The 14,889-nt window shown below is 40.0% G+C and overlaps 1 protein-coding gene across 5 annotated transcripts in view; it reads left to right on the top strand.

Annotated features, from left to right (window-relative positions):
- Positions 1-14,889, top strand: part of MGMT (O-6-methylguanine-DNA methyltransferase) — a 258,236-nt gene that overhangs the window by 184,525 nt on the left and 58,822 nt on the right. For all 5 annotated transcript variants that reach the window (XM_042459837.1, XM_042459838.1, XM_042459835.1 and 2 more), the window contains one exon: positions 592-752. In XM_042459837.1, coding sequence (XP_042315771.1) covers positions 592-752 — 161 coding nt within the window. The remainder of the gene's footprint in view (positions 1-591; positions 753-14,889) is intronic.

Here is a 14,889-nt window from a genome sequence, read left to right as displayed (position 1 = left end):
ACTTGGATATATAGAGCATATACGTCTCCATTGGAGTAGAATGTATATATATTTGTGCTACGGCAGTTCACCTGATGTTATATGTTTTGTATTTTTGTAATATTTTGGTGCTGGCCAAGTGCTGTAATAAATTCATTCAACTTTTCTTTAGTAATGAGTCAGGTGCTCAGTATATATCCTACGCTTTCATTGTAGCTGTTCAGAAGTGTTTTGTGCATACTTATGTATTTAAGGAGGTTGTTTTCCTTTGCTAAAATTCATATTTATGGTTTCCTCAGCTCTGAATTCTTTTTATTATAGTGAATTTTACTTTCTTACAGACTTGAATAATATGACATATAGATAATGATGTCATAGATTTTTCTCTCTAATTGGAAATTGAAGTTCTTTATTGTAGTTATCTTTTCTAATATGATTCTATGTGCATTTATTTGTCTGTCTATACACTCAGAGAGAGAGAGATTTTGTATTTGGGACAAAAGATTCAGTCTGTGTTGGAATTTGTTTAATAATATCTTTTTGTTTATAGCATACTAACACTTCTATTACAGTTAGACTTTAAAACATACAAAACTGATTTTATTGTTCCAGCATTACAGAGACTTCAGTGTGCTGTGAGGTAGTCAAAGCCCCAGAAGAAATGACGGAGCCACTGAAACAATGTGCAGCTTGGCTTCAGGCCTACTTCTGTGAGCCCTGGATGACAGAGAAGCTTCCGATACCGCCTTTCCACCATCCACTTTTCAAGCAAGGTCTGTATATCGAACAGTGTCACACTGGGCATTTCTTGCTTTGGGAGTAGGGTACATTTTCCCATATCCATGGGAGCTGTACACATGAAGTCTTATGCAGGTGTAAAAACATTTTAAGTTACCCAACTACATGAGCAGTGGCCAGTTTCCTGGGTTTTTCCTATGGAATTAGGACACCTTCTTCCTAGTTGCAGTGCTGAATCCATGGGATGACCTAGATGATCAGTGCCTGTCAAAATGGTTGAATAATTTTAATATTTTCTGAGCTTTAACGTCCCTATTCACAAATAGACTTTTCCTGGATGGCTGGGAGACCTTCCGATGGGTTCTTCTCACATTTTGACTAAATTGCAGAAATCATATTCTTAGCAGTGACTGCTTTATGAGCCAGAAGAGGCAGCATATACTATATATATATATATATATATATATATACACACACACACACACACACACACACACACACACACTTATGAATTCAAAGTTGTTCCCAATATTTCAGAGTTTTGACATGACGTTTATGTAGCTCATTGCGAAATTTGTCAAAATAAAGCATGAAATTCAGGCTAAAGGGGTTTTAAAATGGGTATGTCTTAAATATCAGTAACAGCTACCGCACCCCAGTAAACTTTTAATAAGATTTAACCTGCCCCTCAACATGAAGCTGCTAGCATAGGCTGAACATTCTGTCTGGCTGCTTGGGGAGTTTTAAGGCTTATTGAAAATAACCTTCCTCTTCCCTATCCCCTTCAGCCCATCTGCATAAAATCTTAAACAGTAGGGAGTTTAACTCTGATGTCTCAAAGCCTGGCAGACCCATTACTTAACAAATCCATATGAAATATGCCAGGCCCCTGTTTGCACAGACCAAATAAACTGGCCTCTCTCCCCCCTCCCCTCCTCCCCGGTCCTGTCAGTGGGGAGTCTGGATAACACAGGGCCCAGTCTCCTTGTCTGGTGAAAACTGTCCGAATGACATCCCGCCCATTCAGTGCCAAACCCAGGGTATACCCCTCTTACAACAGTTTTTAAAAGTCACTGTTTGTTCCATACCTCAAAGAGATGTATATCTTTCCATAAGAAATGCATCCCTCCCTGCTGCTTTGTGCCTTTGCCATGCGTTGCTAGCTATTTGAATCTTGTCTGGTCAATTTCAACTAGCTGAGGTACTAACAAAAAATTATATTGGGACTTAAAAGATAGGATATCTGTATACTATTGAGGACTTCCAAAATAATCTTCCAGTCACAGATGCTCTGGGACATATTATTCAGAATGTAGGGTTCATCAGAAGCACCATGAACATCATTTTGGTTTTTCCACCAATTCCTAGAAACTGAAAAATCCCTTGTGAAGGTGTTTTCTCAGCAATCCGTGACTAAAAATAGTCTGTTTTGGACTAAAAATAGATTTAACCTAATTGTATACTGAATTCAGTTTAAGCCTGCAAATGTCTAGAATCTCATTTGCCATTCAGAGCCCTAGAAGAACTTTTAAAGGAAATATTTGATTCCTGTTGCATCTGATCATTATGAGCTTGGTAAAATTCATAGACTGAACCTGGTAATTACAAGCTCTGGCATTGCTAGTGCCAGAATGTGGGTCAGTGACTCATCCATGAAAACATTTGGGGGAATTTGCACTAGGACTGCTGGATTTCTCCTGTTCTCTTTTGTTGCTCTCCTGTGGGATGTCTGTTCCCTGCATGCTGTCTTTCCATTTTCTGATTTTACAATGAGAATTATGATAATTAATTTTGGAATTGACCATGCACAGTTGCTCTCACTGCAATTCTTCTTTTTATAATTTATTTTAATTGCTCATTTTATGTAAGTCATTCTGAGGATTTCTAATTTTGAAGAATATTACAGTGCTGTAAGAGATCACTTAACATTATTATTAAAAGACTTTGGGGGGGGGGATTGGGAATAAGTGGAATACCATAACTGACCAAGCCTGATAACCTACCTTCTGATAGTTAAAGGGACTCTTGATTGATGTTAACCTGTTAGTCTAACTGTCCTTAGAAGGAGAGAAGGAAATGAATAGAGGTCAAGTTTACATCTGGCTGAGATTTCTGTTGCCCTAATAGAGGATCCCTTTAAAATATGATGCAGAATTTTTTGGACTGTCTGCCTTCAATGCTTCTTATTTGGAAACTGCAGATATTTTCATTTAGCAGGGGTTGATCATTGTGTCATAAGGTTTCCTGCAGCAAATGTATCTTTCTGTGGAACTAGTTAACTTGAAGTGCAAACTGTAATGTTTAATTGCCTTTTACATCAATAGTCCATTTTTGGAACACAAAAATATTTTTCTCAGCTTAACATGTGCAATTTTAAGAGGACCCTCCCCAGCTCATTTATTAGAGTATGGACTAAGCAGGTGTTTGTATTTTATAGCTGGAAAAAGGAGTATAACATAGAAATGCTAGGTAATATATTTGATGAATAACATTGATAAATAGTTGTAAATCATTCTTTTTTAAAATAAATCACCAAATTCTCCATAAAATATATTCTGTATTAGACTAAAGAAATGTTCTAAAGATTAATTGTCTGAACATATAATGTGGAGTGTTATCAGAAATAACTGTTTTCTTATCCTTGGCCTTATTTTCCTTCAAATATATTGCTCTCCTAAACTCTGGGTGTCAAATAAAAAATGGTGAGATGGGGCACATTTACCAATCGAAGAAACTTGACTAAAGTTAGATAAGACCATTGCCATAATGAAATAAAGGATCCAGCTACAAAGGACAACAATATTATCTGGGAAGAAAGTGTAAAGCAATTTTAATAGCAAGAAAGGATGAACAGATTAGCAGAATTCAAGAATGAGTGGACTGATCCTGGATGCAGTGTGGCCATCAATGAATTTATAGGCTTAGCAACTGGAAAATATCCTGAGGCTCTCTTTCTCAGTAAAATGAGGGTAGTACATTTTCAAACCAGCTGGTTTGTTAAAGAAATGAAAAGAAAATTGGGTACCAAAAAAGGCTTCCCTCTGCCTGTGACTAATAGCAGCCCTCAGGCAATGCTGTTACTCTAGCATTCAGCAGTCACCTCAGAATTAGACCCTTTGGAAGCCTACGTTTTTCTTTGCTATGTTGTTCAGTCAGGTCATAGTGCAAAAGGTGCACAAACCTCTAATTTAGAGAAAATGTTTCCTTGCTGTGGCTTAATTTAAGTTCCCAGTGTTGTGTTGTCCACAAGGCCTGTTGTCCATGTACACTGAGCCTTGCTAACAAATCTTTTTCATTGCAATTGTCGTTTATCCTTCTGTCCATCCCACAAGAAAAGCATTTAGTGTGAAATTAAAGGGTAAAGAATTTTTATACATACTTATTGTGATGTCTGTGGAATCGCCTGGTCCAGGATTCTTATTTTCTGCCTACTTTTCAAAAGAAAACCTTATATCAGCCTCATTGCCAACACTGAGATGTTTTGTTTATGCTGCTCTTACTGAGGCTGCAGAAAAAGACAATGTTTAATTGAAAAAACAATTTTCCCATCTGTAGTTGGGGAAGTTGGGGACGTTGGGGAAAATACTGTCTTTGAGTGATGGCGTTTCATAGATGCAAATTGTTATTGTTTTTTTTAGTGGATTTTTTACACTCACCTTCAGTAGTCATTTCTCCAGAGGACAAATTTGCATAGATATATCTAATGGGTGCAATCAGATATATATTTCCCTCACTCACTGGTACCTGACTGAATTGCCTTTAGCCACTTGGAAGGAAATGTGTACCTTTCAGCACCCATATGGTTCTAATATTCATGTGCAGTGCATACTTCTGCCATATATGATCACATCCTGAAAACTGAGAATCCTCAAACCAGCTGACAAGTGGGGAAAAGAGTGCATCCAGTGACATGGGGGTTGGGGGTAACTGGAGTGCCTTCATTCTTTTCCTTTCCTCTCCACACAAAGCAAGCTAACAGCACACAGTTCATACTAGTTTTCTATCTTAAAAACCTGTTATAATAAGATGGAACCATTCAGCGGTGCTTTGCTTGCTGTTTTTTTATTTTGTAACTATGAGCATGCAGCGGTCTGAATTGTTTAGCTTGATCTGATTTCTCTACACGTTCCAGTAACACCTGTGTGTATACTTTTTCAGATGCATCTCCATCTCAAAGTTAAAGAGGAGAACAGTTGGGTAGTTGAAGCGACTAAAGGCAATTCAGAATGACAGCAGAGCTCAAAGTGAATGAGCAAGCTAAGAAAGGACAACCAGGTTTTTACTTGCTGATCATTTCTGTTTAAATATGACTATCAGTATGCTGATGGTGGGATTTTTCTGTATCCATTGCACCCAATCCTTCGTTTTTCTGTTGAACCACTTAATCTGAGAATACTCTTTAATGAAATCCTGGTACTTGAATAATAAGACATTTCCTTCTAATTCTTCCCTCCCCTTCCATATCAAGCAGTCATCATATACCTCTATCTAAAAAAAGTATGCTTTACCAATATGGAAGAAAGTTAATAGATTCTTGATCGCTATTGTATCCTGTACCAACTGAACCACATAGTATATGCTAGTCTAAGTACTAGGACACTATCATGAAAACATCAGCCAATTTCATGCAAAATAACAGAGGAAAAACATCACTCAGCATTGCTCTTGTTCTGTAATTTTTTTTGGCCATCAACTTGGAATGCCAAGGGTCATGTATTCTTGAGACGTTGGTCTTATTTTTGTGGCACAAAAATGCCTTGAACTATTACAGTCTGAAACTGCTTCAATATTCTAAGGGTCATAGAGCCTGCAATCCGGTTTACTTCTTACATATCAAAAAGATAGTGAACTTTGCTTTCAGAATTCATTTTCAAGTTTTGTTCTTTCCCAATGTTAGTGCTATGGTTAAATCAAAGTGTAATAATTATCGTGTACAGCAGAAGCAATTATCCTTCTGATGTTTAAAAACAAAATTGTTGCTAAAATATCAGGATTTGACACCAACCTCCATATTTCCCTTTGCTTTAAATTAAGGCTCAGAAATGGTTGAGCTTCATAAGATAGAGCTGGAAGGTTTAAAACCTTCTGATGCCATTTTATTGATTGCAGCAGGGTGGCAACTCCTGTACTCAAATTAAGTGGGAAAGAAACAACTGGTGGAAAAATGTAATTCTTTAAAGCCAGTGAACTACTTTTCAGGGGCAGTGGAAATCTAGGTCTATTGCTTTCTGTAGCACCTGTAGAAAAGTGAGGGAGGGAGGAAAAAGGACTGATCAAAAGATCAGGAAGACATAGAAGACACCCATGAATTTAAAGACACCGATGCAGACTGTCAGATGTCTTGAATCAATACAGAGAGGTCACTGCATGGCAAGCATGAACAGTTTACATAGCAGGAAGCTGATAACTACTGTACTTCTTGGTGATTTGTAATGTGAAGAGTAAAGGAGACCCTTGAAATGGGAAGGAACAGAAAGAAATATAGAAGCTAAAGTTGACCCTCAATTTAATTGCAAAGACTTGGCAAAGCCAGTTCTTCAACAGTGAGTATAAAAAATTACAAATATAGCAGAAATATATTTCTGGAAAAGAATGGCTCTAGTATTCTCAATTTCATATGCCATTTTAACTCCTACTGGAGGCTGGATTTCTTTTTCTTCTTTTTTTTGTAAGGGGGGGGCAACATTTTTACCAGTCCAGTTTTTATCATTAACTGCTTCTATCATAATTATGTCTTGTATCCATAGAGGAAGTTCTTGGAAATAATATACTACACTTAAGTTTGGCCTTAATAAAAATTAGGAGAATGCACACTCTATGAAACATTAAAATATTATGACACTGAAGGGGTGTCATAAAGCTGTGCTGCCATGGCTATGGCGCCCCTTGGAGAATGCAAAAAGGAGCTGCTTTTTGCGCTCTCCAGAGGCTGGATCAGGGCCGCGGCATGGCATTGAAGCAGCCCTGATCCAGCCAGTAAAGGAGCGGCTGCAAACCTCTTTGGGGCGGTCTGTATAGCCCCTGAATTCCTGTGCTCATCAATTACAATGCTAGTAAATTTTAGGAGGTTGGATATGCTCTGAAATATTATGATTATTAAACTAGTGTGGTATAGTGGTTTGAGCATTGGACTATGACTCTGGAAAACAGAGTCCAAATCCCTGCTTGGCCATTCAAACTAGTTGGGTTTCTCTAGGTAAATTGCACTCAACCTTAGAGGATGGCAAGGGCAAACCCTTCTGAAGAAACTTGCCACGAAACCCTGGGATAGAGTCGCCTTAGAGTTGTCCTATGCCGTAAATTATTTGAAGGCACACAACAACAAAGAATAGAAATAGAAAATTGCCTTAGGAGTTGCTGAAGAGTGGAGAACAACACAGAAATACATTATAACTTTGTGAATGCCTTACATTATTTCAATCAAAATCCTTCATTTCTAAAACATATAAGCACATTTATATTTTTAATATAATGTTACTTGCATTTATCACAGTGTCCTCTGATGTACATATTGCATAAACTCATATTAGCTGATGTTTTGTGTTCAGCATTTCAAATGGGTCCTATTTTATAGCTCTGCTTTCAACACAGTCTTCCTACATCACTTAAATGTATCCATCTGCTACATGTAGGTGTTTTATGCCTGCCTTCTTCCCTCTCATGTACCTTTTATTCAGATTTAAACCTTCCAGGCAAGAACTATGTAAAGTAATGTGCAGTTTACTGATAATGTAAGAAGGTCTTTTCCATGGTATCTAACATCACACTGGGATTCAAACATTGATTTCAATGGGTTTACTCTAGATAGAAATAATACTGGATTTAACCCAATATATTAACTTTCAGGGTACAACTACTCTGTAAAAAGAATGCAGTTTGATGCCACTTTAAGGGCTATAGCTCCATCCTATGAAGTTTGTAGTTTACAAATACCAGGATTCTATAGAATGGAGCCTAGCAGTTAAAGGGGTATCAAACTGCATAATTTCTTCAGCCTAGATGCACCCATTTACTCATCTGGTGCTCTGAGTCAAAAGGTTGCTTATTAGAGGTAAGGCCCATTGAAAACAATTGGTATTCAAAGTATTTTAGTATCGTGGTGCAGCTATAATTAGACTTTGAAAAAATTGCAGTGTCTTTCTTGGGTGATTTCCCTTAGGTAATAAATAAATATTTACAACTTAAATTCCATTTAGCCAAGCTTCTGAGTTTGCTTAATGGCAATGTTTGCAAGATTATCCAATGTGTGTTACACTGATACAGCACAGTGTTGAAAATGTTTCGTTGAGGTCTTTGATCATCGGAGTTAGGAAGGTAGGGAAGTCCAAGCAGCTTTCTTCAGAGATAAAGAAAATTAAATTAAGGCAGATAAGGCAGATTAATGCAGAAAGCCAAATCTAGCATCATCAAGCTTTTTTTTTTAATATGACTTCTTTTAACCCTCTTAATTCTATAAAGCATGACAAAGGTAATTGTGAAAATGATCTAAGTATCAACATTGAAATGCCCATGCAGCATGGGACCTAATTATATCCTGGAAAATTCAAAACATTAAAATTACTGAAAAAGTGAAAATTATTACTGCATTAATAGCAGACAAACATACAGAATACAAGCCTGGGAAGTGGGAAAATCAGATGTGTTTCTACTGTCCCAAGTGTCATCAGCATGCATGTGTGTGTGTTAATAGTTTTAGGTGAGCGATAATATTTTCCTGAGTGATTTTCATTTGCAGCAAATGATTTTTTTAAAGCACACACACACATTAATAATTCGATGAGGATAGATAGACATTCGGAAAGAGAGTAATTGTAGTTAACAGACAGTTCTGAGAAGACACCCAGGATTACTCTAGAAGGGGGAAAATGGAAGATTGGTATAAAAATGGCATACATTTTATTTGAAAATATACCATGCTACCTTTCAACAACAGACCCCCCTCCCCCAAAAAGTGCCTAATAGCAATTTAAAGGATAATATGTACGTATAAATATAGTGTAACAGTACAGTTCAAAATAAAGCTAAAAGAAAGATTCAGTCGCCACAGAACATAATTAAAGCAAGATGAATACTTGGTGAGACAGAATATCTTTGCTGTTCATTTAAAGTCTAAGATACAATCTTTTGATAACTGCCCAACATTAAAACATCTTTAACAATCTTCTATATGCCATTTATATAAGCATAGGGAATACACAATTGTATGGGAAGAGTTCTGGAGCCCTTTCACACTACACAATTATAGTAGCATAACTGACATGGAATCCCATTTGAAGGAGGAGTATTTAGCCAGAGAGCTGTGTTGCCTCACCAAACTGCAAACCTGGCTTTGGGTTTCACTGCACTTCACATAAGAAGCAACTGCCATATCTGTAAGCTTGTTAAGACACTTATGTCTCTCTCCATCCCACCCTCCCTCCTCTCTCTCTCTCTCTCTCTCTCTCTCTCTATATATATATATATATATATATATAGTTATATAAATTATTGTAAAACATCAAAATAAATGTTTAAATATCAAAATAATGCTGTATAAACTATTTCATTTCAAACCATCCATCCCATGAATTTGATCTAATACCTTTACACATAAGAATTAAATACAGCAGACAGCAACAGAATTGATCAGATGTACCATCTGTGATATGCAAGTATTTTTTTCCAGATTTTCTCTTCTTTTTAAGTTTTTTTCAGAAGAAAGTTTCAAAGGTTGGCTTATGATCTTTGGTCAGTAACAGTAAACCTATATAGGAAACATGGCTTGCCAGTTGCCTCTATTGGCGGGATACACACCGCCATTTAGTACGTATAGGATACGTACTAGGGTTAGGAAGGGGCGGTGCTTCCGCACCCCCCTAACCCTAGTATGTATCCTATACATACAAGATGGCGGCGCCCCTTCTACGTGGGCGCCGCCATCTTTACGTACTGGACGCACAGCGTCCAGACGTGTCGCGGCACCTATGACGTCGCGAGTCCGCGCCAGGCGCCTCGCGACGTCATAGATGCACCGCAGAAAGAAGCTCCGAAATGGAGCTTCTTTTTTGCTCCGCGCGGGAGTCACGCGGTTTGGCTGCTGCAGCTCCCGCACGGAGCAAATGGCGGCGGCGGGGAAGCGCCGCAAAGCGGCGGTTTGTACCCCGCCATTGTATCCCTTTCCCAGAGCTCTTCTGCCTCTAAAGCTTCAAGCAGTCCTATGGACAGTATAAGAAAAGTTATGCTCAGTATCCCAAGCAATTTTGACTCAGATGTTCAAGACCCAGAAACTGCTTGGAAGGGACAAGATATGATTAGGGCAAAAGTCATCTCCTCTCCCACCCGCCCCTCCTTCTGCTATCACTTGGCTCCCTTGGAGTTTGTGCTTTTGTTTGAGAACCTCATTCTGTGGTCACAGAGAAAGAGGAGATCTTGCTAATCCAGTCTCTGAAGGATTACATTAATTTCTGATTCTTTTGTAGAAGAAAGAGAGCTCTTAAGGTCAGATCAATCTGTAGATGACAAAACACTGGAGACACATTCCCCCTGCCCCAAATAGTATGGTAGATGAAAATGTTAATTAAAGTTGTTAAGACCCTGGGCCTGGGTGCAGTCTCAGAAGACTGAGCCTTTACCTCTACAGCCATTTCCCCTGACAAATATATGTTGGCATCTAATGAACAGGAATTAGTCCTGCTCCTCAGCATTGCATTTGAGCAGTCAGTAGAGTGAATTTGTGGCACTGGTTACATTTGAGAGTTAATGAGACAGCTGACAAACTCTACACCTTCTCATAGAATAAGCAAGACGTGCTTTCTATACTGAGGCATATTTCAGTTTGTGCTGCATCTCTGTTCTGGGTCATCATACTAACTATAGCAGAGGAAATTCAACCGAAGTTTCTAAGATGTGGAGGTTGGAGAATGCATATGAGAATACAGGGATCTGAGCTTCTCTTTAAGGTCTTCCATAGCAAACTTTTGCTTTGCCGGAACCTTGTTGTCCAGAATTGATAAGGTTAATCATTCATATAAAAAAGCCTAACCAAAATGTCTCTTGGAGCCAAATAGTTTGCAGATGCACCAATCTAAATGCAGTCAGACTTTCATATCCATGGATTCCTTATCCACAGATTCATTCATGGTTTGAATATATATGTATTTAAAAATCCATAAAGCAAAACCTTGAATTTCCCATTTTCCTAGGCCACTATATATAATGGGACTTGAGCATTCATGGATTTTTGGTATCCATGGGGGGTCATGGAACCAAACCCCAAGGACCTGCTGTACTTTCCATGGTTATAATTCCTTCTGTGCCCTTTACTGTTATACTGGTGGACTTTAAATCTTAGCCATGGATACACAGGTTGCAACTAAATGGAGTGTCGTTCTAGAGGAAACTGGTGATATTGCAGACTACTAAAATACTCACAGCAGTTCTGGATTGGTTGAGAAATTACATCTTGGCAACATAATTATTCATTTTTAAAGGAAACTCATGCTACCTAAATGTACTTGACCAACAGGGCCAATTTATCTAGGTTAAGCAAGAGCACTACAGACTATTAAGATTGTGGACAGAATTCTGCAGCAGTACTTCAATCAGGGGTGGACAAAGTGTGGCCCAAAGGCTGCATGCTTGCACCATGGCTGTTTTTATGACCCATAGGACACACTTGTTGTTACATGCCTCCAAGTCACTATTTATTTATGGTGACTCCCCCCACTACATATGGAAAAAACATTTTGCTTCCAAACGCCCCCCAAGGGGATGTGATGGGAATTTCCATTATATTTGGATCTCTCCTAATCCCCACAGAGGTCAAAACATTTTTTTGCAAATGTTGTCAAATATCTAGATATATAAATATCTGCCTCAAAATGACCCAAAATGCTCTCTAGCGCCCAGGAAGGCCCCACAACATGGTGAATACCCCCTAGATGGCATTTGTTAACAAAATAAATGTTGATTTTTTTTTTACGACAGTGGGTATGGTGGGGAGTTGTGGCACTCTAAGGTCTCCTGGGGGGCTAATGCAGTTACTTAGCCTTCCAAAAGTGCCCACCCCTTGCTTAGATATAGTAGAGGCAAACGAAAGGAGTTGTCCCAACAAGAGACTCAAGCGAGTAGTACTGAAGTCTGTCTGCTCATATTGCTCATAAGCTCAACTTCTACCCATTTCTAGCTAGAACCCTTAAAAGGCTCATGCTCATTTATATGGCCTCAAGCTTTGAAGGTCCATCTGTGTTGGTTGAGATGGAATGAAGAAACACATCCATAGCCCCAGATGACACATGAAAATGTAATGATGATTCTTCAAACTGTAGGGGGACTAGTGCTGCATCACACTGAGTACTTTTGGGACTGAGGCTGCCTCTCTGATCCTGGTTTGGATAAACCTTACTGGAACACAGATGATGAAAAAAAAATGTAACTTGACTGTAGTTCTAGGATGGGTGTGTGACACTATAGTGGGGGGAGGGGAAACAGTTTTCATCCCCTACACACCTGCAGTGGGCTGAAGTAACAAGGGGTTGGGTTATTACTATTATTATTATTATTATTATTATTAGCTTTATTTATAAAGCACCTTAAATGTACACTGCACTGTACAAAACCAGGTAAAATCAAAAATATATAAAAGCCTGCCTATGGCATTGAGATGTTTCTTTGTCCCCCCTCCAAAAAAAATGACACCTAGAATTGACATTTTGTTGTACCCCAAGGCTTTGGGGACAAATTTTTGCATTAGAAGCAAATTTTAGGGGGAGGACCAAAAGGGGTAGGTAGTGTTTTACTGCATAACACCATTACTGGATTATAATGGGGCTGTTTTATGAGTAGTGTTTAATCAAAAAAGGGAGGGTTAAGAGCTTTGGGGCATCAGGAAACACAGACAGCCATGAAAAATAGTTTGGGGCCAGAAGACACCTGTTGTTGTGTGCCTTCAAGTTCTTTCCAACTTATTGGAAACGTCTTTTTCCAAAGTCTTATTCCAACGTCTTTTGGTGGACTATGGAGAGGCGATAGATGCAGCAAAGAACTTGTTCTTTGGTGCGCGTATCGCGTCCGCGGAGTCGCATCCAGCAGAGCTGTTCAGGGTAGTGAGGGAGCTCACTCAGCTCCCCCCTGCCCTGAACCCTATTTTAGAACCATCTAAGGCCTGCTGTGACCAATTTAACAACTTCTTCGCGGATAAAACCTCTGGGATTAGGGAAGGTCTCGACGCCAGTATTAGTGCAGAAACCAGAGTAGAGGTATCCAGAGCCTCCGTGGACTCGATTATACTGGATCACTTTGAGTCTGTAGATACCGATGATGTGGACAAGATCCTTAGAAGTGTTAGGAAGACAACTTGCTCCCTCGATCCCTGTCCCAGGGGGGAACGGTAGTAACTTCTATGTTACACCGTATAATTAATACATCATTGAGGGATGGGCAATTTCCATCTAGTTTAAAATTGGCCATTGTAAAACCTTTACTAAAAAAGCCCTCCCTTGACCCCCTGATGCATAATAATTATTAGCCAGTATCGCTGTTGCCATTTTTGGGGGAGGTGGTCGAGAGGGCGGTTGCAATCCAGCTTCAATCGATCTTGGATGAAACGGATTATCTAGATCCATTTCGAACCGGCTTTCGGGCAGGTTACGGGGTTGAGACTGCCATGGTCTCCCTGGTCGATGATCTCCGTCTGGGCATGGACAGGGGTAGCATGTCCCTGTTAGTGCTCTTGGACATCTCAGTGGCTTTCGATACCATAGACCATGGTATCCTTCTGGAGCGCCTAGTGGAGCTGGGAATCGGAGGCACTGCGCTCCAGTGGTTCCGATCCTATCTCTCTGGGAGGTTCCAGATGGTGCAGCTGGGGGACGTGTGCTCTGATAAGAGGGCCCTTACATCTGGGGTCCCTCAAGGAGCCATCCTGTCCCCCATGCTCTTTAACATTTACATGAAACTGCTGGCAGAGATCATTCGGAGGCATGGGGCGCAGGGTTATCAGTACACTGATGACACCCAAATAGTCTTCTCTATGTCTCTGACTGATTCAGTGATCAAGGATGGCATCTCTCCTCTCGTTGCCTGTCTGGAGTCGGTAATGGGCTGGATGAGAGAAAACAGACTAAGCCTGAATCCAGAGAAAACGGAAGTACTCGTGATAGGCTCCCCTGGCCCAGGGATGGCTGTGATTCCACCTGTTCTGAACGGGATCACGCTTCCTATGAAGGACTCAGTACGCAGTCTGGGCATGCTCCTTGATTCATCAATCCACCTTACATCACAGGTGGATGCGACGGTCAGGAGCACCTGTTATCAGTCCCTACCTGGGCCGGGGGGACCTTGAAACGGTAGTACATGCTCTGGTAACCTCTTGTTTGGATTTCTGCAATGCGCTCTACATAGGGCAACCCTTGTACCATACCCGGAAGCTGCAACTGGTGCAGAATATGGCGGCAAGACTGGTCACTAATACACCTAGGACCAGTCACATAACACCGGTCCTTAAAGACCTTCATTGGTTGCCTATTCGCTTCCGGGTGCAATACAAGGTGTTGGTTATTACCTATAAAGCCCTAAATGGCTTGGGCCCAGGGTACTTGGAGGACCACCTCTCTCCGTACAATCCTCCCCGCACACTCAGATCGACCGGGAAGCAATTGTTAAGGGTTCCGGAGGTTAGATTAGCTACTACCACCAGGAAGGCCTTTTATTTCGGCCCCCATCCTCTGGAATTCGTTTCCCGACGAGCTCCGCTCGGCCACCTCACTGAACCAATTTAAGAAGGGGTTAAAAACACATCTTTTCAAGCAGGCATACCCCTGACTCCTGACTCCTGACACCCGATGTGCTCCCCCCCCCCTCAGCATTGTTGAGCTGGCATGAGATGTGGTTTTATCTGTGGTTTTATTGTGTAATGTTGGCGCTTATGTTGTTTTATACTGATGGTTTTTATATTGTACATGTAAATGTTGTTAACCGCTTTGATTTGAAGAAAAGCAGTATATAAATAAAAATTTTATTTATTTATTATATTATTATTTATTGCATCTCTAAGGTGAACTTGTCATAGAGTTTTCTTGGACAATTTGTTCAGAGGGGGTTGCCTTTGCCTTCCTTTGAGGATAAGAGTGTGACTTGCCTAACATCACCCAGTGGGTTTCTGTGGCTGAATAGGGATTCAAACTCTGTTCTCCA

The sequence above is a fragment of the Sceloporus undulatus genome, chromosome 3, assembly GCF_019175285.1.
Source record: "Sceloporus undulatus isolate JIND9_A2432 ecotype Alabama chromosome 3, SceUnd_v1.1, whole genome shotgun sequence".
NCBI lineage: Eukaryota > Metazoa > Chordata > Lepidosauria > Squamata > Phrynosomatidae > Sceloporus > Sceloporus undulatus.
The sequence above is the reverse complement of the archived record's forward strand: the minus strand, read 5'-3'. Positions and strand labels throughout refer to the sequence as shown.